We start from the raw sequence: 24,564 nt of genomic DNA, 5'->3' as shown, positions 1-24,564 counted from the left end.
TTTCTTTGTTTAGGTTTATATAAAAAAAAAAATCATAGCTCACTTAACAACTAAACAGCTGCCAAGTGCCCGGCAACTGAGGAGGGAAGTTCTTTGCTCATTTCTAAATGGTTTTTCTCTTAGCTTTTCCTTTTTTGTGTTCTCTTTTTTTTGTTTGTTTTTTTTTGTGGGTTTTCATTTTGCAATTTTCTTTATACAAGTTTTTCTTAGGCTTTTTATGGTTTTTGCTTATGCTTTTGCATTTGCTTTCGTTTTGAGTTTGTTTAAAAAAAAAAGCCAACGAAATTATTTACAATATGATTTTTTGTTGGTGCGTGTCGTGTTGTTGTTGTTGTTGTTGTTGTTGCTTTGAGGGTTCTCTGTTCTCCTTTTTCTTCTCCTTTGCTCTGTCAAAAGCTAAACTTAACCGAAAAACTAATTACAAAAACATATGAATAGTAAGAAAGTAGAATGAAGGAGGGGGCTGTGGAGAAATTAGTTGGAGAAAGTAGGAGGCGAAGGCAGAAGAAAATGTTTCTCATAAAACTAGTCTACAAAACTATCAAACAATTTATAATGTAACAATTTTAGGGTCGGCTTCTATGTGTGTGTCTCTGTGTGTGTGTCTGTGTGTGTGTGTGGTGTAGGATGCTCGGAAGTAGGCTACGGTAAAGGCAAAAAGCTGCGGCTACGGAGCTTTCGGAGAGCTTTTTGCGCTCTGACTTTCTTTTGGGCTACTCTAAAAAACTGTATGCTTAAATTTCTTCGTTTCGTTTTTTTTGTTTTAAGTGTTTTAAGCACAAAAAATAAATATTTTTAAGCGGAGCTTGCCGCTGCTCTCTGTAGGTATTTCTGTGTGTGTGTGTGTGTAGGTGTAGGTGTGAGGGGTGTGTATGTGTGTGTGTTTGCTTACTAATATATATATATATTTCTGTATAGTATATATGTATATATATATATATATATATATATATATTATATTTAGTGTAGGTTTCATGTCTGCTTTTACTAAACATTATTAGTAGTGGTTTTATCATAATTACTCGTATGATTATTGTTATTTTATCAATTATCATTAATCATTTATCATTTATCAATTATCATTATTTAATTGTTGTGGTGTCCTCAGGCCAAGTCACAAAATTGTATTTATCATTACACATCTTGGAATTTCGATAGACGTGCACGCAAGTCCATGTTCTCCTGTTTCAACTGCTCCACCTCCTGATGTAATGTTGCATTCTGTCGGGGAAGAAGCGACACATGTTTAGATATGATGGATATACCCTTTGGATGGACTATAACTTCGAGGTCGGGGTATTTGTACTCACTTCCTTCTCCAAATAGCGTGCTCGCATCGCGATTTGATTCTCCTTCTGGCGCCGGGCATCGCGGGATCGCTTCGCCGCAATGTTGTTCTTTCGCCGACGGGCCCAGTACTTGTCGTCCTTGAGCTCATCTGGAACGAATTGTTTGCGTGACTTTTTGATCATCGGCTGGGGCTTGAGCTCCTCGTCGGAGAAGGCTCGGGTGCGCGGATCGAAGTCACGGCCCGATGATGCAAACGAAAATGCTGGAATATCAAATACTAAATGTTAACAATGTTTCACAGACTGTTCGTGCTAAATGAAAATCATAAAAATCAACCTCAAAATTAACCAACAGAAAAGTTTAATCGAAAAAATTTACTTCTTTTTTTTTCTTTTTTTTTACATTTTTGCACAAATTGGAATGGGAATCATTGAGTGAATCATTGAGAGACGACAGATCGATCTCTCTCGGTTTCTGTATCTGTATCTCTATCTTTAACATTTAGCATTTGATAAGACATTTCTTTTTCGGGTAACTTAAATTAAAATTTACTTATACGGGTCTCAATTATAATTTAAGTTAAGAGAGCAATGTCCATTCCATTTGTGTTTAAACATGTTTAAAATTAACAACAACAATATGTCAAGCAGATTCACAAATAACGAAAGCGATTGTCGATTCTCGGTTCTCGATTCTCGATTCCCGATTCCCGATTCCCGATAACAATAATGATGGAGGTTTTGATAACATTCGATTTGGATATCCAGAAATTTGTTCTATTGCGATTTAAATACCGATAATTTACCGATTTCGATTGCATTCCCGATTGCCGAAGACTGTCGTGGGTTTTTGATTATGATTTCTATTGCAATCTCAGATTAACATATCGACAGTGCGATAACTCGATAGCTCGATAACTCGACAACTCGATGGACTCCATCATTTGCACATTTACTTACTTGACTCGGCCGGCGATGGCGGATTTAGCGTGTCGGGACTAATGCAATCGGATGGCGATGGCGACCGTTCCCGCTTTGTGGTTATGTGGCCCAGGCCGAGCGACAGGCCCGCTGCGTGGCTCAGCGAATCGGAACGGTGGCCCAGACCACTTGAGTGTCCCAAATGGGTGCCGGGCAGGCCATCAGGTATGTTGTTCTCCGACAGGAATTCATCTAAGTCGGCGTACTGCAAAACGGCGCCGGGGAATGGAAAGAAGAAGGGGAAAGCAATGAAAAACCACACACAAACATATAAACGAGGATCGGATGGATCGGTTGGATCGATTAGTCACACAATCACTGAGCTCTGATGATGAGAACATTATTCTCGCACTAAGTAAGCAATCGATAACATTCACGTTAACTGTTTCGCTGTGTCTTGTCATGACTGTACTTGTGGGTGGAGTGCATGTGTGTCTGTGGATGTCTGTGTGCATGTGTATTGATTGGTTGATTGTCGAGTTGTTGTACGAAAGAGAGAGAGAGAGAAAGAGAGAGACGCAGCCACTACGCAGCGATGAAGAATGATACTAACTTGTGTTACCTTGAGGTCGGCATCGTAGGGCAGTGTCTTGTCCCAAAGGTTTGGGCCAAGAAACGCCGTCTGTGCCTCGACATTCCAGATGTCGCCCTCCTCCTTGTACTTGTCATCTGGACAGATGATTTCTTTGCTATTCGATGTGGATTTGCCTGCAAACAAAAGATAGAAACAGAGTACTTTGATTAGTCAAACGAACCAAACGATAAGATTTCGATGGGACTGCACTTAAGTGGGTCAATCTATCCATTATATAAACCATTTACGTTCTTTTGGACACAGTTCAACAGAAAAGCCTGGGAACAACATTTCCCGAGCATTATTTCCGCAAATTTCCGCATGCAGCAGCGTCCATAAAAACGGGTTACAGGCAAACAAACACAAACAAACAAAAAAAAACACTACAAAACCAACAAGCACACAAATCAAACAAAACACACACACACACACACAAGACAAAGAGAAAGAGACAGGGAGACAGACAGCCGCCGCTGAAGAGGAAGCAGCAGATACTCGTACAATATACAACAAAAAGCGAAAGTGAAACTTTTTCAGCTGTTTTCAAACTGATTTTTATCGCCAGCCAAAACAAAAAAACAAAAAAAACACAAAAAACTCACTCAGCAGAAAGAAAGAAAAGAAAGAGCCGCAAAATGCAAAAGCTTTCAGCGCAGCGGCAGAGGCAGAGGCAGAGGTAGGCGCAGGCGCAGGCGCAGGCATAGGCAGGCCTTCAATGTTGTAAGCGCTGCTGCTGCGGCTGCCAAGGCTGCGCAGAAGCCGATAAGACTTCGGCTTAAGCTCTGCTCGCTGCTCCTCTGCTCGCTGCTCCTCTGCTCTCGTTGTCACGTCAATCACTCACTTCCCCTCTCCTCTCATAGAAAGCACTCTCTCAACGCGCTGCCGCTGCCGCTGCTGGCTGAGGCTCTAGCGTCTGCCTAGACGCTGCGCATGCGCAGCAGAGCATGATCTTTCTCTCCCTCCCCTCCCCTTTTCTTTGATTTCTTTCATTTCTTCCACGAGAGGTTCGGAGGGCGGGGAGGAGGTTGAGCAGAGCAGCCAAAAACAAGTTTTCTGGCCACAGACAGTAACAGAAACCAGTTGCCGTCTTTGGTTTCGGCTCGCAATAGTTTCCGCTTTCTTATTCACTCTCACTTTCATTTGCAAATGCTTTTTTTTTTGTTTTTTTTACAGTTGTTGCTTGTGCTTGTGCTTTTTGCATTACCGACTATTGCGAAATTTTATGCCATTTTGTGGCTAGCCCCCACCAGGCCCCAGGCCCCTCCGCGGCTCCTTCTTTCTGCTGCCGCATCCATTGCTTCTCCAAACACATTTCTGGTCTGTGCAATGAAGTAATATCTTTTCTTTTTTTGCCGTTCGATGTGCTCACCAAAGCGTAAGTGAAAATGCTCAAGTGTGTCTGTGTATCTGTGTGGATCTGTGTGTATCTATGTGGGTGCTTGGGGTTGTCTGAGTGTGAAGTAATATCTGCAGTGTTGGAGAAAATTAGGACTTGAAAATCTGCAAATGCAATGACCAGGCAGGCGGCACACGAGCCCACGAGCCCACGGGCCCACGGGCCCACGAGGCGTATGGGTAACTCCGTTTTTTGCTGCTGGTGCCAGTCTTTGGCCTTTTAATTAGACACTTGTTGTTGGTGTGTTGTTGCCCCCGGCTTGTTCCCCGGCTGATGTTCGATTGGGGGGCTTAGGTGGGCGTCTCGGTGGAGGACATGGGTTTTTAATGAAAGTTGTGGCTGATTTAAACGATTTAAAGGTTGTTTAAGGAGTGGAAATGCTGATATTAGCGAAATACTTTGGTTAAATGGAAAGTAATGTGCTTAAGGCTTTGGCTAAGCCTGTCCTCAACTTGTTTAACCGCAAAATATTCCACAATTATGACAGCATTTCAGTCAATATTTCTTGCTTTCTGTCTTAAAATTTCGATGATCAAAGCCGGTAAATAATAAAACAACTTAGCCTCTAATCATGCACAACAAAACAAATACAAATTCTCAAAACATATGCAAAACAAAGGCACATAAAAGTCAATCGAAAAACCAACAACAAAAAAAAGTGGAGAAAAACTTTCAATGAAACAAAACGCAAGACAATAAAACTTAAGTCAAAGACAACGAAATATAATGTCATGAATTATGATGAAAAAGAAAACAAAAACGAAATAAAAGAATAACACGAAAAACAAAACCAAAAACCAAAACTAAATTACCGTTTGCTTTGCAAATAAAACCCAAAAATGGTGATTTCCTGCCTGTAAAACAGAAGAAAAGGAGAAAGAAAAGATAGATAGATGGTAGAATAGAGATACAATATTGATTCTTTCAAGAAACAAAAAACAAAGAACAAGAGCAACTCGAACAAAAGCACAGCAGAAGATAGATACAAAGATACGCATGCAAGCCAAAGATACAGATAAGGACAGCAAATGAAATTAGGAAAGGAAGATCCCACCCGGCCTCACGCCTCACATTCCATCACAGATACAGATTGAAGAACCCTCCAAATGAGATACTTCTTCAGGCATGCCGCAGATGATTTCGACTTTTGTTTCTCAAAATTGGGCTAAGATCCAATCCGATACGATCGCAGAAACACATTCAAGAAGGACGCAAACGAGCTGCCCCATCCCTTTCCATCCCTTCCACAGCTACAGATACAGATACTTTTACTTTTATTCCGCCTTATTCCATCTCAATTTATGTCTCTTTTCTCGGTTTACTTTCACTGTCATCAACATTCATTCGTTGATTTGTGTGTCGAGCAGGAATCCCATCGATGGGGTTTATTTTTAGAAGCAAAACCCCAAACAGGAATCCTCTTCTTGCCTCGACGTTTCTGTTTCAGTTTCGGTTTCGGTTTCTCTTGCCATTTTTTAAGTGGGTCAAGCGATTTTTTGTTTCTGTGTCATCACTGCTCTCGGAGCCCTCGCACCTTCTTTTTTTTCCAGTTTGAATTTTATTTTACCTTTTCTGGTTGCTGGCTGCGGGTTTTTTTTTGTATTTCTCCTTTGTTGGAGACCCAACGAAATTTCTCATTTTTGGTAATTAAAATAATTTGCATAATTTTCGTGACTATTTCACTTTCATTAGAAAGGGAGAGGGACAGCGATCAGAAATGGGAGAGAGATAGATAGATAGATAGATAGAAACAGAGACAAAGAGCCACGGGCCTACGACAACATATTTATTGTTTCTCTGGTGAAACGCTCGCTCGCACGCGCACGCACACGATCATCGCTATCTCGCTCACTCGTACGCTCTGTGTCGCTGTGTGAAGTTCTCTTTTTGGTCATAATAATAATCATAATACTATGATTATTATAGTGGCATTATTATCTTTCTGTAAATTGTTGGTTTTCTGGCCTTTGTTGTGTTAATGGCTGGCCACAATTTTTAGTGGACCATGGTCCGTGGTCCGTGGTCCGTGGGTTGTCTTTCTGCTGGAATTAAACTTTCACTTTTGTTGTTGCTGTTGTTGTTGTTGTTTTGGTAGTTTTTGGGGTTTTACTTAGTATGAAGCTGCGTTAATTTGGTTCGTATTTTGGGCTTAAGTGACTTTGATTTAGATCGATGGTTGGCTCTGCATTTGCCACATGTGTGGAATATTTTGGATAATACTCGTCTGTTTGTGTTCCTCCTGGAGCGTTTCCTTACTCTTTACTCCATTTCTCTTATCTCGAGTGTTCAATAAAGCAATTAAATTTTGGATGCCATATCACATCCGTCTCTGCCTGTCTGACATCCACCTGCCCCTCAGAGCTCTTGCTCTTGCCCTGCCCGCCCCAAAGGCGAAATGAAAGTGAGAGTGCTCACAGCGAAAAACCCAACAAAAACGAGTCTTAAATCTTGAGCCGGGGGAGGGGAACTTCCCCCCTTACCGGCCCCAAAAATGTACCCCAAAAGCGCACTCATTCAGAAACCAGTTTGAAATACGCAAACTCCGTAATAGCCAAAACCGAATCGAGTTCTCCGTATGAGAAATGTAGAACAAAACAAGAGAGAAGACAGAAGAGAAGCGTAGCGCGAGGCGACATTGAACTAAATATAGAACTCAATTTATGACAATTTATTCCAGGCAAAAGTTTGCCAAGAAGCTCCGCTCCACCACTTCCAGCGGAAGAGTACTTTGTGCTCGGCCAGGCCGTAAAGCAGCCAGAAGGAGAATAAGAAATTATGCAATTTTCTTTTTGCACAGCAGCAAAAGAAAGTCTAGGGGAGACTTCGAAGATCGAAGCCTTAGATACCCTCACAGATCAATCGATCGTTGTTCGATAGATCTTTTTATGGGGAATATCTCTAAAGGGGGGGTGCTATAGATGATCCAAAGACATAGATGTATGTATCTCTGCTTTGGCAAACCCTTCCGTGTGATCGTTAGACCCTCGACAAGAGGAAAGAGTAAAGCAAACCCATGCGGTCGGATCGCTTCCGAGCCGCGCTGCTGTCTCGCGCTGTCCGCCCCTTTCACCTGTCTGTCGTGCGCACTCTCTTTCTCTCTCTGTCTCTGTCTCTGTCGCAGCTTTGACTCGGAATCTCTGCGCATGCGTCGCTGTCGCTGTCGCAGTCGCTGCCAGCGCCGCTGTCGATGGCGCAACTGTGACGAGAGTTTTTGTTTTTGTTGTTGCTTTTGCTTTTGCTTTTGTCGCTTCAGTGCTTCGTTGTATTACATCGTTGTGTGTGCTCGATTGTACATCGCACTCTTTTTTTTATGGTTTGTTGTTGTTGCGATTGTTGTAGTGATTGCTGTTGCCGTTGTTGTTGTTGTTGTTGGTGAAGTGCAGAAAGTGTAACACTTTCGATTGTTGCGCTGTCTCTTGTGTTTGCATTGCATTCATTCCGCATTTGCGCTCATTTGCATTTGCGAGTTGTTTTTTCTTTTCTTTTCTTTTCTTTCATTTCTTCTTCTGCCTTTCTGTTGTTGTTGTTGTCTGTTTGCTTTATGCCTTCTACCGCTCTTTTATTTTACGTGAAAATTAATTATGTGTGGGAAAATGTGCGGGACATTTGGATTTCCGGGTTGTTAGCACGAAGAAGAGGCAGCGGGGGGGCCTAGAGCCTACCATTCGGGAGATTGGCTAAAAATATTCCAAAGCCCGTTTCCAACTTCCTAGATGATCTGCCCCCAGGGCTATCCCCCCAGGGATCATTCTTCACAGTCCCTTGGTAATGGATATTCGGGATATTTCCTTACGCCTTGGAAAACTCCCCTTTAATCTTGAAATTATGAAAGCTTTTCCTCAATTCCGTGTTGGCAAATCTGTTCGGCTCTATAATTTCATGCCCCCCCCTCACTCGCTGTCCCTCTCTCCATCTCTCTCTCTGGCTATAAAAGCAATTTCCCTAACGGCAGGCAGACAGGCAGACCGCTTTCTTTGTGATTACGAAATGAATAGAAAATTATGCCAAAGCAGCGAAATATTTTGCAATAGTTTAATTGGCCAACACACACTCACTCTCGGGCGGTGGAAAAACTGTCCGCAGCGAAAGTGAAAATGAAAAGGAAAACCCCACAGACAGTGCTGTGCTGTGCGACACACATAGCGGTGGCAGTGCCTTTTCCATTCAACCCATTAGCCCAATTTCTGTGGCTGTTTTTGAAAGAAAGCCATGCCGCCGGTGGAGAGCAGAGCAGAGCAGTTAATTAGCAGCAAAAATAAGGAAGCAAAACCGATAATCATACGGTATCGTGTTGGCTCTATGAAATTATAGACTCGGGCCACAAACCTGCAACACGAACGGGCAGAGCGAGGCACAAGCCAGAGATCGGAGACATCGAAACCTAAATACAAAAGCGCTTCAAATATGCAGAGCACGCTGGAGCTGGAGCCGCGCCAGGAGAGACAGAGAGAGGCGTAGTGGAGGGGCGTGGTTTGCCGTAAAAGCGTAATCAAAACACGGTTTATTCAATCAAAGTGCTTCTGGTCTTTTGTGCCTCTTGCGACGACGTGTGAAACAGATCGCTCATACGCCTCGTGGTGCACGGCGAAAAGCTCTCTTCCACAAGCCACAAGCCACACACAGCACACACTTTCACTGATTCAAGTTTCTCACTTCGGGCAGGCAGCCCAGCAATTCGCACGTTTTACCGTTGCTCGGTTGCCTCTGCCGCGATTGCGCAACCCGAGCGACCAGCGAGACTCGCCTTCATGAGGCGTGCGCATGAGAGTAGTGTCATAGCCACGAAAAATTGGCAGCAGCAATCTCTCGTGTGCCCGTTTGGCCAAGACGAGTAGCCGCCTTTGATTGAAATAACTGTAATACGTTGCATTTTGGCAGGCCCCCTATCTGGGTGAGTGTGTGACGGTGGCGCGGACGGTGGCGCTGACGGTGACGGTGACGGTGACGCCTCTTGCCCCATCCGCCTTTTGACATGTCTCCGCGTTGTGCCTCCAATGCGACTCGGAGGCCTCTGCCGCCCGGGCGATAGCTTAAACAAAAGGAAGTCATGAATGGCCAGATTATGATGGCAGTAAACCAACCACCGACCACGGAACACGGCCACACGAGTCGAATGGCAGAACGATAGAATGGGGCTTTGATAGGAAAGAAGAAGACACTGCTGTGGGGGTCAGGGAAATGGAAATGGAATTGGAAGCGATGTTTGCGGAAGAAAGAGATGCCATTCCTAATAACATTGGGAGCTCCATCCATCTGCACATTTATACAAATATGTACATATACGATATGTATGCATGTATTTGTCGGACTTGGATTTTTGGCAACTTTCCAAATTGTACATTTTTGATTAAGATAAAATTATATTTATTTCCCACTCTTTTGGAGCCCTTCAGCATTTCTTCTCTCTCTCTCCCTCTCTCTCTCTCTGTGTGTGTGTCTTTTTGTCTCTGTTTTATTTCAAAAAGAAGAGCCAACAAAGTCAACAAAAAACTACCAAAAATAAAAGCGAAAGAAAGACAGAAATGAATTTAAAAACTGCCGAAAAAGTGAAAGTTAATTTTTTTTTTTTTTTTTTTTTTGGTGATGTTGCTAAGCCGGCAGAGCGCCAGCAGAGCGGCTGGAGTCAGGCATCGGCTGTGCTCTGCTGTGCTGTGCTGTGCCTCCAATGAAAGTAAAAACTTGACGCGTTTTTCGGCAGCTAAAGAGGCAGCAGCTCTTTATCAGTTTTGATATTGTCCGCCTGGACACATATAAATTATGCCGCCACAATGTCACACAGAAACAGAAACAGAAACAGCAGCAGCAGAAGAAACACAAAAAATTGCCCTTTTGTTGGGCTTGTCGCTTTTTTTTTTTGGCAGATCAACTTTGGCCAACAACAACAGGCAGCAGGCAGCAGGCAACAAAAGGCCAAATACAGAAAGGCCGGGCAGGCGGGAGCTCGGGCGGTGGGCTCTTAAATACATTATAATAAAAACAAAAGTCGCTTGGAATATTTATACATGGACAGTATCTATATGGAAAGCACCCGAAAAGTCAGAAACGAAAGTTGTCTGGAAATGTCGCGCTCTGAACAACTTGTTGCCGGAGGTGCCCAGGCCGCTTGGCCGCATGGCCGCTTGGCCCTTGCCTCGAGTTGGGAGTTGAAGTTGAAAGCAAAAGTGATTGTGAAATGCCAGAGTCAGACACAGACACAGAGTCCGAAAGGTTTGAAAGTTTAGACACTGTTCGAGTGGTGGTGGGGGGACGGGGACACGGACCTACCCCACGCGGAAATGTCAGAGCACACTCGACACTCGACACTGAACCCATAGAGCAGCAGCCACCGCCACCGCCAGTGCCAGTGCCACCTCCTGCCTGTCATAAGCCTCCTGTCTCTTCAATTAGTCAGAGCCCCAAATATAAAGAAGGGGTAGCTGCAGCTGCAGCTGCAACATGTGCCCCCTTGTGGCGCTGGCGCTGGCTCTGTCGCTGGCTCTGGCTCTGGCGCGAATCGATGTAAGCCGACTCGCACACTACATCAGGGTCGTTGGATCGTTGGGTGCTTGGGGTGCTGCTGCCTTGGGAGGGGGCGAGAATAATTAGTCGAGCATATACAATCAATTTGTGGACGAGTGAGAGACAAGGAAATGAACTTAAGGTCAAAACCTGCCACTGTCAGCAACATGTTGTTGCAGCACGGGGCGGAGCGGGCGTGCACCGTGTAATTATCCAAGTTTTGTCTTCTTAATAGAAAGATTAGTGTGCACAAAATCCTCTTAGAAGATGATTGCATTGCTAAAGAGGAACATTTGTAAGGATTTTCCCATCTTAAGTGGGAATTTCATCATTATTTCGAATGGGCTTTATGGGCTGCCCCATGCCCCTTGCCCCATGCCCCATTTGTGGCACATAAAATTGTTATCCATACCATTTAAATAGTTGGCGTGTTGCTTCCACAATTGTTGCACCTGGAATTGTGTCCAGCGATTGTTGTCGTCGCTGGTGGCACCACCTCCTGCTCCTCCGCCAGCATTGCTGTTGCTGTTGGTGTTGTTGTTGTTGTTGGTGTTGGTTGTGTTACTATTGTTGCTGTTGTTGTTGCTGCTGTTGTTAATCACACCCACTAAACTGTTGACCAAACTATTCTCATGCGCCTGCTGTTGCTGTGCCATCGTTGAGGCGGTGTTTACAGTGGGCGTGGCTGTGGTGAGATTTGCATTTGGTGTTGTTGGATTGTTGTTGTTGTTGTTGTTGCTATTGTTGTTGTTGTTGTTGAGGGAGGCATGATTGTTGATTATAATATTGAGATTGTTATGGTTAAGAATGGTGTTGGTGTTTGCACTACTGTTGTTATTGTTGTTGTTGTTTGTGGCATGTTGCAGACTGTTGGCTGCGACTGCCGCAACCGCCGCCGCTGCATTCACATTCACATGCGCCAAATGCTGCAAATGATGCTGCAACAATTGCGTGGGCGGCGGCAGCGCTCCTCCATTGGCAACATTGTTTCCGTTGGTGAGATTGTTGGTGAGATTGTTGAGCAGTTGCTGCTGCTGTTGCTGTTGTTGCTGCTGGTGCTGTTGGTGTTGCATGCTGCCGCGTAGCAGATTGTTGTTGCATCCATTGTTGAGATTCTGATTGTTGTTGGAGTTATTGTTGCTTCCATTACTGTTGTTGTTGTTGGAATTATTGTTTGTGTTGCCAGCCAGCAAATGCGGCAGATTGTGCACCACTTGCAGCGGCAGGCTACTCAGCGGTGGCAAGGCCGTCGTCTGCGCCATGTTGCCCAGCAATTGCTGTTGCTGGTGTTGCTGCTGCTGCTGTTGTTGCTGCTGCTGTTGCTGCTGTTGTTGTTGCAACAACTGCAGCTGATTCTGTTGGTGTTGCAGGCCATGCTGCTGCTGCTGTTGTTGCTGTTGCAGGGCCAATGCTGGCGGGGGCATTTGATAGTCCATTCTCATTGCTGAGATCACAATTTGCTTGATTTTTGTTGTTTAATTTAGTTTATACGATTTACACTATATTTTTTTGTTTCAATTTCTCAGAGGCATAGGCATTGTTGTTACTTCTGCTGCGCCTGCTGTTAATTGAATTAATTTTAAACTCTTAAAAAAATAGTTCAGGTAGAACTGATTTCTAATATGTAAAAAAAAATGCACACATAAAAAACAAACAAAAAAAAAAGAATTTTAGAACAGCTTTTTATCGCACAGCGCGTGTGTCTTCTTTCGCCCCCTTTCTCGCCCCCGCTTCTGATGCTTCTGCGACGATCACCGCACTTTAACCACAGCTACAACAACACAACCAAAGCCAATCAACCCGAGCAGAATAGAGCAGGGCAGAGCAGAGCAGATCAGAGCGGAGCAGGGCAGAGCAGGGCAGGGCAGCTTTTGAGCGCCTTCAAAGCTCTCTCGCAAGCGGCACACACGCAAACGCAAAGTTCTGAGCGCTCTTTGTCTTAGTTTTGGTTGTTTTTCCTCGCTCTTGCTCTCTGTTTTTGTTTTTTCGCATTCGCAATTCTTCTATTGTTTGTTTTGTTTGCTTTTTCTATTATTACTACGCCTCCTGCCCTGCCGCTTCTGCTTGTATTTCGTTGTCAACTATTCCGCGTACTTATAGTTATCGTTGCTATTGCTATTGTTGTTGTTGTTGCTTCTGTCTGGGGTCTGGGCACTGGGCACTGGGTTTCGGTTCGGCTCGGATCGGTTCTCGCTGCCGATGAGAAAAGTTTGACCTTGAATTTGCAGCAACAACAGCAATAGTAATAGCAAAAACCTAAGCAATACTATATACTATTTCTCTGTGCTATGCGGTTTTTTTTTGTGTTTGTTTTCTTTTTGTTTTTGTTTCTGTTTTTTTTTTGCCAGTTGTCGTCGCACTTATTCTGCTGGTTGTAGTTGTTGTAGCTGTGGGTTTTGTTGGGGATGGCAGCTAGCGTTTTTGTTTTTTTTTTGTATATAAATTCCCTCTGCTTTTTTACGAGTCAATAAATATAGATATATTTCTTTTTCTTTTCTTTTTTTTTTATTATATTTGATATTTTGTATTTATTCTATGACAGTATGTATTTCGCATCGCTCTTTGGACACTTTGTTGTAGGCTCGCTCACTTTTTGTTAAAGATACAAGAAATTCTATATTTTACACTGCACTACAAATAAATTGCAATCCAGGCGGGAGGATCGGGCGGGAGGATCTCCTTTGGCCAGCACAGCTTCGGGGAGGGGGGCAAACGAAAGTTCACAAGTTCGCACGATTTCGAGTTCGAATTCGAAAGCTAAGGCCGTGCTAAAGACGAAGACACGCGTCGTATATTTTGTTGTATTTTATGGGTTTTTCGGCTCGTTTGCATCTGTGTGCAGAGAGTGAGTGTGCGGTGCGGTGCGATGCGGTGCGGTGCGGGGTGGGGTACGGTACGGTTGCGGGTTGGTGGTCTTCCGTTTTTGGGTTTTCAGTTTTGGGTAGCGCCGTAGAGACCGAGAAACGAACCGGTGCCGCCGGACTGCGAACGCTGAGTGAACGCGCGCGGCGTCGCCAGGCCAGCCTCATGCAACGCAGCTTCGATGGTGGGGATGGGGACCCCCGACGCCCCGCCCTCTCCCCCTTACAGAGGAGAAGCAGCAGCAGCAGCAGCAGTAACCGAAATGTTGCGACTGCGCAGCCAGCGTCAAAGCCAAACTTGAAACCGAAAGCATAAAAGCGGCAGTCGCAGCTCTGCTCCCGCTTTCTCACTCTCTCTCTCCCTCTGTCGCTTTTTTGCGCATTCTCCGCCTGTTTACTTACTTTCGTGCAGCGCAGCCTGCCAAACTTCGGGTCGGCGTTCCATCTCTGTCTTTCTGCCTTCGTGCGCTTCGCCACGCTTCGTGTGAGCTGCGCTGCCGCTGCACTAGATGCGGAAGCGTAGATTTTCCACACGCGCATGCCAGGCAGCAGCAGCGACGCCAGCGCCAAAGCTAGCGTACGCGTAAGCGAAAGCGTCAGCGGCAGCAGCAGCTTTGTTTTGAGTGAGATGAGCCGCCAAAAGCTTTCGCTGCGTTCGAGTGAATGTGAATGCTTTTTGCAAGCTTGCCAAGCCCTCCCACATTTTCCCCGCCCACGATGGATGATACGAATACGAATGCAAAAAGCTTACCAGCCAAAAAACAACACACAAATGTTTCAAAATTCACAAAAAACAAGAGCCATTCCAGAATTTTTCAAGTCGATTGAAGCTTACCTGGAAATGAAACAAAACAGAGAAATAGTTAGAAATTGTCCGCTTGGAGAATCATTAGAAAATTTATAGAATAACGATCGTCGCAGTCAAGGCTGCCAGATATACATATATATATACTATATGTATTTTCCCATGCATGGGGGGCCCACCCACAGGCCGCTAAAACTGTCATTTATCCATTTTACTCGCAGCTTTCCCCACACTCGGAGCCCACACGAATCTGGCCGTACAAATTATTATTCATTCTGCCTTTAAAAGGTCATTTCCAGTGGATTCAATACAGCAAAAAATTTCACCGCTCAAATGATGAATAGAATGGGCGAACAGGAGGCGTAGGCAGGGGGAAGGGGGGAGGGGGAGGGGCGCACAGTAGGTGCAGTCCACCCACATTTGCCATTCATTTGGCATATGCATATTTCCATCACTTGCCATCAAAAATCTCATCAGCCTAATTCCGAAATCTAATCAAACCGAATGCATCATCCAACTGACCTCAGCGTGAAAGGAACAAAAAAAAAAAAAATGGAAATGCAAAATGGAAATGGAAAATGCTGGTGGCAGCCTAGTCGCGCTTTTCAAAGGGAAACCAACTAAAAAATACAAAACAAAAAAGGACCACCAAAATTTGTGCCAAATGCATTGAACAAAGTAGATCAAAAAGCGCTGAAAGGGCCAGAGAAAGGATCAAATACAATCAAAACAAAACAAAAACAAAAACAGAACAGAAAAGCCAAGTCTTTTATGGCACAGACCGTTTCAAATGTCAGGTGTACATTCCATATAATTCTCATTAAATGGAAAATTTAATGGAATATCAAATAATTTTCCAGCACTAATTGCCAGCCATAAAATACAATGATGTTGGAATAGAAAAAAACACAGAGGGAGACAGGCAGACACCGATCGAATAGAGAGAGAGATAGATAGAGAGAGAGAGAGAGAGAGAGATTGATAACAAATTGAATTACAACGCAGTTTGTCATAGGTCGCCAGAAAGTCTTATCACACGAAAAGAAAATAAATGAAAGGTTCTTTGAGTTGAACAAATAACGAAAATCTCATTGCGGTAGGGCAATGAGGCAGACATTGGACCTGACAAACGCTTTAAAAAATTCCAAAAATACAGATACATATCCGCAGTGACAGTCGCAGATACATGTGCCTGCATCTGTATCTGTATCTGTATCTATATCTATATCTGTATTTCGTTTCGCATTCGATCCAGACGATAGACGACGTCAGTCCACTCACGTGTGCGCCGCAAGCTTTCTTGACTTTGAGCTGGAAATGCGCAAAGTTGTACGCCGCTGACGTCCGATGATATCAGCTATTGGAATGAAAGGGATGGATGGATGGATGGACGGAAAGGGGGGTGGGCTGGGGGTTGCAGTTAGAGACAGACAGCGAGGGTGTGGGAGCAGGAGAGCGACATCTACTTTGTAGAGTGTGTGGAATTCTCGGGATCTCCCCAATGGAAAATTTTCGCAAAAGAAAATGAAACATTCAGTACATTTTGAGCACCTTAAAACTTGTATATGGACATTCCTATTATATCTATGTATTAGGGGGTCTCATTGGAGGTGCTTTAAACCACAGTTTCCCATTAAACGATACATTTATCTCCCTATGGCTTAAAGGCTTTTCCACCATGCCGAAAAAAACATTCAAAGTCTCTTAAAACTAATTTCTAACATATATTCTATACAATTGACATATTATTTCATTAACTTTGATCTAAAAACCTATTAAAATTAGCAAAACTTCATGATTTCGGTAGTTCTTGGTATTTTTGTGGTCAACCTTCCCTTACTATTTTCTCCTAGAAGAAAGATGTGATGCTTGATCTAAGTCTTTCCCCAAATTCTCTCTAACAGATTGAACTATCTGAAGAAAATACCAGAAAATTGGCCCAATCTCTGTTAAAGGTATATTCCTTAGCCTGTATTAAGCCAAGAAATATCTGTGCCGTGCGACAGAGGTTTAAAATTTCCTTTTTAAAAATCAGAAATTCGCATCAATATATGGCCTTGAGTTGAATTGATCTCCGTGAAAACCACGTGTACTTTTGCCCCGTGCAAAGGCCTTGGTCTATTGCAAAAACCTCGAAAACGAATCGAACTTAGAACCAATTATAGGGCTTATCAAGAGCTACTTAATATGAGAAAAATCATTTGGAAAATGTGTCTTATTTTGACCTTTTTAGCACTTGCAATGCGTACATCTGGGAAACACCCATAGATATATCTGTATATTTGTGCAAAGATATTCCCAATCAATGCCAATCCCCATCACTTTCAATCCCTTTCAATCGCCTTCGACCGCCTCTCACCTGAGCTAGATGGCTGAAATCTCGCCTTGAGGCTGTTCAAATGGTTCTGATGCTCGTTGGCAATCACTGCCGCTGCCACTGCATTTGCCACATGATCCACGGAGGACACATTAGTGTTGGTGTTGGGGTTGCTGCTGCTGTTGTTGTTGCTGTTGCTACTATTTTGACTGGCCACCACATTGCTGTTGGGATTGAGGGCTCCCGCTGATGGAGTGTTGCTGCTGGAGCTATTGGAGCTCGCATTGACGACGGCCTGACCGCCACCAGCAGCATTGGCTGCCGCGGCCGCAGCTGCTGCTGCCACATTGCAGCCGGCAGCGGCCACTGCTGCTGCTGCTGCTGCCGCCCCATTCCCCTGGGGATCCATGAAGGCGCTCCGCTGGTAGTGGGGATTCTCCTGGTAGAGCCTCTGGTACGTGAGCGTCGGCAGGGTCCACGAGTTGTTGCTCTTGTAGTGGAAATTTCCGGTTCCGAAGATGGAGTGGGTGCTGCCGCTTCCACTTCCGCTGTTGTTGTTGTTGGGGGCGGGGGCTGCCGCTGCCGAGGAGAGGGTGTGGGCCAGTTGGGCGGCGTGATGTTGCTGCTGTTGGGCGTGTTGCTGCTGCTGTTGCTGGTGATGATGATGTTGCTGCTGCTGCTGTTGCTGTTGCTGCTGTGGGTGGGTGTGGTGCGGGTGCGGGTGCTGGTGCGAGTGGGGGTGTGGATGCGCTGGGTGGCTATGGGGCGGTCCATGGGGATGGTGCTGGTGCTGCTGCTGCTGGGCAGCGGCATGCTGTTGAGCGTGATGTGTGTGTTGTTGCTGCTGGATCTGCGCGGCAGCCACAGCGGCAGCATGTTGCTGGTGTGCATGCGCCTGCTGCTGCTGTTGTAAATGTTGCTGCTGTTGCTGTTGCTGCTGGTGGTGGTGCAACGCTGCCGTCTGTTGCTGCTGCTGCAGGGCCCAGGCATTCACGCCACTGGTGCTGCCACTGCCACTGGCACCGCCTCCACCGCCGGCGCCCTCTGCACTGCTCTTGCCCGAATCATTGCTGCTGACGCTGCTGCGATGGTTATCCAGGGTGCCCGTGGATCCGGTGAGGCTGCCATCGTTGCCACTGTCGCTGTTGCCGCTGCTATTGTTGCCACTGCTGCTGCTGCTGTTGTTGTTGTTGTTGTTGCTGCTGGGGGCCCCGCCACTGGCCACGGCCGCAGCGGCAGCCACCTGAGAGTTGAGCTGCTGAAAGTACTGCGACAGTGTGGCATTGGTATGCTCCTGGGCAAAGAAGCTGGCGCACGAGTTCGTATCCGACGACATGATCACTAATCACTGATTACTGATCACTGATTACTGATCTCTGATCACTAATCACTGGAATGTGTGGCCTATCTGATGCTTTAGCTGGGACTATCACTGGGTTCTGTCACTGCTTTTCGATTGTTAGAGCCTGTGGGCTTAGGTCATCACCTCCTTGTGCTGGACGCTATTGTAGCTGAACCTTGGGCCACGGTCGATACTTGTGCGCATTGTTAGCCAACACTGGTATTCGTTCACTGTGGTTTCGTTAAGTTTATGTCTTGGTTTGGTTTGGCTTTCGTTCAGCTCTGAAAATAGTGCGCTTTCATTTTGAAAACTCAAATTAGATTCATTCCGGTGTTTCTCTCTCTCTCTCTCTCTATCTGTGCTCTCTGTTTAGCCAATTGTCGGGAATGATCATGAGGTGTGGCAGTGTTGGGTGATGATTCAGTGATTCGCTGATGATTGTTGATCGATTAAAGATCACTTCGATAGATTGATTATGTGTGTGTTTGTGAGTGTCCAACTGAATGATTGCGATTGTTGTTTGTTTGTGTGATAATGGAATGCACTTTGATTTTGAGTTTGATTTGCTTTTCGCTCTATATAGAGATTGATGATCGTTTGACGATAACGAATAAGAAAAGGCATTTCTATGTGTGTTTTCTTTTGCTTTTCAATCAATAATAATACGTTTTTCTGTGCAGTTTTCTTCTGGAAACGGCATTCTCTGCACTTTTCTTTTATTCCACAATAAAAAAAAACAACAAAAAAATGTACTATTATGTTGTTAATTAATTGAAATAGAAGTCTTCTTCCTTTCTTGTGGTAATACCTTTTCTTATTCCCTTAAGAAAACCTTGATTTCTGGGGATTTCTTTTGCTTTCTGTTGTTTGTTTGTTTGGTTGTTGTTTTAGACACAATATTATTCCATCCGGAAATTGGATCCGTTACTTTGGTGCCGCTGAAGTTGCGAAAAAAGAGAGATCTTTCGTTGCGATCGCTGATAAGAGCCCCACTGGCTCTCTCTCGCTCTCCCTCGCTCTCGCTCTTTCTCTCTCTTTGTCTCTCTATTTTTATAGTTTTGTTTTTGCACGCCCACATGCACACATTGGCTGGATTTCACAATTGTTGCACTTGAAAATGATTATTAATTATTTGCACATACAAAAAAAAATAGTTTTTTATTTCCATTTGCTGGCAAATTTCTTTCTAGAAAATTTCCCTATGGAGAAATCAATTAAGATTCATTTAGATTCGGTTGCGTTTTTCCTTAAATGTTACTACTACAAAAAAAAAATACAAAAAAAATTGATAGATTTTTGTTTGATTTCCGCTCGAGGAGGAGCCACAAAGAACGGAGCAACCGCCGACGATGATTTTCACATGAGAACGCGATGCGACCGAATGCCGGCCGCCGATCCAATAGCCAGGGTCTCCGGTCTCCGATTCTACGGGCCCTCTGCCGCTGCCGCTGCCACTGCCACTGCCTCCGCTGCAGTCGCTGCCGCCAGCCAGTGTAAATTACAATTTTCTGCAAGTAAGTCAAAGGCTTACGTAAAGGGCGGAGCGGAGGTCCACCAAAACAACAAGCGACTCTCTCTCTCTGTCTGATATTTGTTTTCTCAGTTTTATCAAATAAAATATTGGCATATACGGCTATATACTTAACAAGGAATACAACAAGTATTCATATATTAATCAGCCCCCAACAGCAGCTGCAGCAAAAGCAGCAGCTGAGACTGCGGCGGCGACTGCGGCGGCGGCTGCGACTGCGACTGCGAGAGCCCGAGTGGCCAGCGCAGCCGAGAGCTCGAGAGCTGAGGACAGCGGCAAAGTCACGCGGATTTCAATATGACCCAAAGCCCACTGTCTAGCAAAGTTCTAAGCACGTGTTGCGGACACACCGGCCACCCATACACGCTCAGAATTAATTGAGAGAGAGAGTGAGAAGCAGGGACAGGGAGTGCGAGCGGGAGAGGGAGGGCAGACAGCTAGCGAGCGAGCGATAGAGAGAGCAGGCAGTAGAGGGCACGTTGGACGACGCTTGCATTTGGCATACACTCACCGATACACAGATACAGATACACAGATACACAGATACAAATCACTTTGACAAAAAGCTAGAAAAATTTCCAAAGCTGCCGCTCTCCCACTCTACCCTTCGCTCCCGTTCACGCTTACAGCTACAATGGGCCTTGGCCACGCCAGGCCGTCCACAGCAGGGCCTCCCTTCCGGGGACACTGTACGCAGGCCCCACTGTGTCCCCAGCCCACGGATCACAAGTGCGTGCCAATCTGTGTGTGTGGCATTGATGCGTGTGCAACACGTGACGTAGGCGCAATGTGATGCGACTGAGTCTCTGCCGCAAGCTGATTAAATGCCAAGTCATGGCGGTGGAGGGGAGCAAGGGCTAGCAGTGGGAGTGGGTCACTCTCTCTCTCTCCCCCTCTCTGTGTGCATCTCAAGGGGCAAGGCTGTAAGTGGGTGCCACTGCGCAATATGCGTCATACAGAGCGTATACTTGATCTTTTTAGCAATTAAAAAATAGTGCTTTAAAGTCCGCTACCCCATAGCCTAGATGAGTTCCATACCCTGGCATTTCCAACCCCCTCCAAAGGGAATTCCTTTGCATATTCTCGAATAATTTTCGAATAATTCTATAAATATCTCGGGGAAAAGCATTCCGCTTATTCTATTTATAATCCCTGTCTTGAGACCTGCCGCACAAGCCCTTTTTGTGTTGCTTTCTTTTGTTGCGTCAAAAGAAAACCTTCTCCCCAATCAGTTGTGCACCTGCACCTGCACCCTTTCTCCCTCTGGGAAGGGGGGGAGGGGTTGTCACCTGTTCCGGCACTTCAAAATCGAACATCGGTTATTGGATATATCGTGTATACGCCCCGTGGTCCGGCCACTGTGACTATTTTAAGCAACAAGTCAACATTTAGCTTCGGCTTGCCGGCTCCTCGGCTGTTCGGCACCTCGGCTGCTCGGCTTCTCGGCTCCTGGGATCCTGCCAATGGCAGCAGGATGCGCCACGGTCGAAGCCCATTGGCCGGGCTTATGTGCCGAACGGCCGGAGCCAATGGCAGGCCACGGCAAACGGCAACAGGCATACGGGCGCATACACGGGCATACGATGCGGAAAAGCGACGCCAACAGAGCCACGGCGGCAGAGGCAGCGACGCCAGCCGAGACGGCCGGCGGCGGCCGAGGCAGCGACAACGTTGTCAGGTTTTCTGTTTGTTTTGTTGTCAGTTGTTGTATTTTGTGTTATCACGTTTCGCTACCACGTGCGCCGGCCTCTGCTTCTCGCTCTCCCACTCTCTCGTTCTCGCTCTGTGGGGAGCCGTGCAGCTGTGTGCGTGCGCTTCTGAGTACCACACAGATACAATGAGTGGCGCTTGCCAGTGAATGAATGAGCCCTGCCGTTGGGGGCACCGGGAGCGGGAGCGGGAGCGGGAGAGCACACAAACAAACTCGAGACGAAGCTCTACTGCTGCTGTTGCCTCTTCTGTGGGTTTGTTTCCCCCCCTTGTCAGCTTTTGTCTCACTTCCCCGTTTATAAATAGCAATTTAAAGCACACTCACACACACACACACCCAGTGACTCACACACACACGCACACGTTGGATGTTTTTTCAGATACGTTTTGCATCTGGGAAATCGAATAAGAAAACTGGCTATCGGACTGATGAAAACAAATTAATTGCCGAACAAATTGAGCAGCATAGAGGGCATCCCCACCCTCGCATTGGTAGGGGTATTTCCGCATCACAAAAGACGACTGCACTTCCAGGGCAAAGTCGCAAAATACTTTTCCATTCCATTCGGTTGTGTTTGTGTGTGCCGTCTGGGGGGTTGGGTGGTGGGGGTTTCGCTGGGGTTCTCTCTGGGTCTCCGATTCTCAAGTTCTCCGGCGACGGCCATGGCTGTGGCTCCGGCTATGGCGACGTTAGTGTCGCGTTTGCACGTGTTGAGTGCAGCAGGTCGTAAATTAACGTTTTGCTAAATAATTATTTAGAAATGCTGAAATGTTTAAACGCTTTTTACGACAGCCACCCCGTGTGCTGGGGCTTATTAAATCCGAAAAACCAGTTGACCCAGATAGGGGTTCTGTAAACGACACCACAAACGCCACGAGAGGTGTTAACGAGAGCGAGAGCCAGAGTGCGGATGGGGAGGGCGATGGGGGATGGGGGATTGAGCAAAGGGTGACTTTTTGCTCTAATTACATTTGTTATTTATGCACTCAGATCTACAGATCTTTCTGGGTTGATGATCGTATATAGATAAAAGATAGATAGATAAACGACTGATAGTACAGCAGATTGAGGTATCTATAGAGTGTCACCTGACGGAATCGATAGATGGATCGATCGATAGAATTCATTGTGGTTTCCCCTATTCGTTGGTGGCACTTGGGACTCTTTCCTTTTGGACTCTTTAAAATGCCTCTGAACACGCGCGCTCTGTTGTCTATTGGGTCGTACATTTTATGGCCTCTCGTGAAACTAGTTGGCGATTTTGTTAGGTTTAAGAAATAAAAATTATATAGCAGGTCGGCTTATCAGAGGGGACAACCGGTTCGATCCATCGACTTAGTGCTGACCGCACGAAAGAGAGCATAAAACAATAAAAGTGCTGCGATACGGGTATCAGTTGCCCCGACCATGACAGTGACAATGATTCGAGGCCACTTTCCATGCGAATGCGGTGCAAATTGGGGGAATCAGGTGAAATGTAGGTATTTCTAGAGCATCGGATATGGAAATGGAAATGGATTTAGTAGGTGCTAATATTACAACCGTGTGGAAGGGGGCACAGGGTGGGAAAAACGCTGACGGTCTGGAGGCACTGGAGGAGGCACTGAAATTTGAGTAGCGTCCAGACGGGCCCATTCCATGGAAATCCAAGAAAAGTCCAAGAAACGTTCGACACTCTGCTGACGTCGGCGTCGAACACACTGCCCAAACATGTGACCCACGGCAGAGGGGAGGGGAGGCAAAAACAGAGACAGAGAGGCAGGGAGGCAGACAGAAAGAGAAAACAACAAACGAATAACGATGAACGATGAACGAATAACGAGCGAGAGCCAACGTCAGAGATTTCAATTCTAATTGTTGTCGTAGGCAACGGCAACGGCAGCGACAGCGACAGCGAAAACGATGAGGGAAAAAACAAAGATTCTAATTAATTGTTAACGCGGCGTATGAATGATATCGAGGCGGTGTGATAGAGAGAGACGGAGAGGGAGGCCACGTGCTTCTGCCTCTAATTTAATGATGGCTGGCAGAGGAGGGGAATATTCATAGCAAAGCGCCAGACTATTTGCCTACAGCAGCGCCAGAGACCCTCGAACGGAAAGCACGCAAAGCTTTCTGCTGGCGGAGCTTTCCGCGTAAGCCCTAGCCCAGCCGCCGCCAGAGGGCGCACGCCAAAAGCTTTCGCTTGCGGTTCAAGGCACACAAAAAGCATACAAAAGAGCTTTTCATTGCATTCCCATTTCCCATAGAAATCTACGAACAAAAAGGTAATTCTAAATCACTCCAATCAATAAACAATGACATTCGAAATGGGAAACAAAAGCTCGGTATAATTTCCGACTAAATTTGATTTATTTCCCTGTCAATCAAATATTTAATTATAATTTTATACGAATTTCGGACATCGCCTTCAATTAGTAGATCAATTAGTATCCACTATACAATATATACATACCTATATTCTCGATACAGATACCCGAAAAAACCAACAATTTCGCCCCATTCAAACAATGCCAAGCGAATTGGAGTGAAAACATTTTTTCTCATTAGATTAGGCATGAATTAAATGTGTTTTTTGTGTGTTTTTTGTGTGTTTTGTGTGTCTATATTTAATGGGCGGCCCTCTTCGGCTCGTTCTGTTTATTTATAACCGAAATTCATTCAGAAAATGTCAATGGTTGACGTGTCGTTGCCACTGGCAGTCGTCGGAGGGCGCCACACCGCTAGAAAATCCAATCAAATTTTTCGTTGGGCAGCTGCTGCCCAGAATACCACGCGTTCAAATATTCCAAGTAACAAAAGAGTTTCAGCAGAATGTATATCTACGGTATATACATATCTGCGGTTATTTATAAACGAAGATGAGCTTCCACTTTTCATGTGGTTTTATTTTCTGCCAAAGAATTTCCCCGAACACCCAACACCCAACACCCAGCACACTTTATCTTCTGACAGTTTTCGAAATGTGTAAAACATCGTTTAAAACGCACAGAGCAGGGCAGGGCAGGGCACACAAAATCAAAGGCGCTTTTCCACGCGTTTTCACGCGGTTTTTCTCACATTTTTTTGCGCCTTACTAAAAATATAATTTCGAATATTTAAACATTTCTAACAATATATCTATTTGCCTGTACTTTATTTTGTGTTCTGTTTTCATAATTTCATATTTCGGCCTCAATGACAGTTTCCTCCCCCAACCCCACCCTACCCCCCACCCCATCCATCCATCCGTCCGTCCGTTTCGCTCTCAATGAGCACG

At 45.4% G+C, this 24,564-nt stretch overlaps 1 protein-coding gene across 17 annotated transcripts in view; it reads right to left on the bottom strand.

Moving 5' to 3' along the window:
* Positions 1–325: 325 nt before the first annotated feature.
* The window catches only part of Pdp1 (PAR-domain protein 1), a 44,698-nt gene continuing 20,459 nt past the window's right edge, over positions 326–24,564 (bottom strand). The window contains exons 1-8 of one of the 17 annotated variants that reach the window (XM_033384581.1): positions 18,872–19,447; positions 17,654–18,358; positions 16,764–17,419; positions 5,053–5,094; positions 2,833–2,978; positions 2,250–2,475; positions 1,311–1,567; positions 326–1,221 (exon numbers count right to left, since the gene is read on the bottom strand). In XM_033384581.1, coding sequence (XP_033240472.1) covers positions 1,135–1,221; positions 1,311–1,567; positions 2,250–2,475; positions 2,833–2,978; positions 5,053–5,094; positions 16,764–17,419; positions 17,654–18,057 — 1,818 coding nt within the window. In that variant the 5' untranslated portion in view covers positions 18,058–18,358; positions 18,872–19,447 and the 3' untranslated portion in view covers positions 326–1,134. Of the gene's footprint in view, positions 1,222–1,310; positions 1,568–2,249; positions 2,476–2,823; positions 2,979–5,052; positions 5,095–11,150; positions 12,300–12,761; positions 14,435–16,763; positions 17,563–17,595; positions 18,359–18,871; positions 19,464–24,564 lie in introns of those variants that run through there. The other 16 variants (XM_033384587.1, XM_033384592.1, XM_033384579.1 and 13 more) reach the window with 16 other exon arrangements.

The sequence above is a fragment of the Drosophila pseudoobscura genome, chromosome X (genome assembly GCF_009870125.1).
Source record: "Drosophila pseudoobscura strain MV-25-SWS-2005 chromosome X, UCI_Dpse_MV25, whole genome shotgun sequence".
NCBI classification, from domain to species: Eukaryota; Metazoa; Arthropoda; class Insecta; order Diptera; family Drosophilidae; genus Drosophila; species Drosophila pseudoobscura.
The sequence above is the reverse complement of the archived record's forward strand: the minus strand, read 5'-3'. Positions and strand labels throughout refer to the sequence as shown.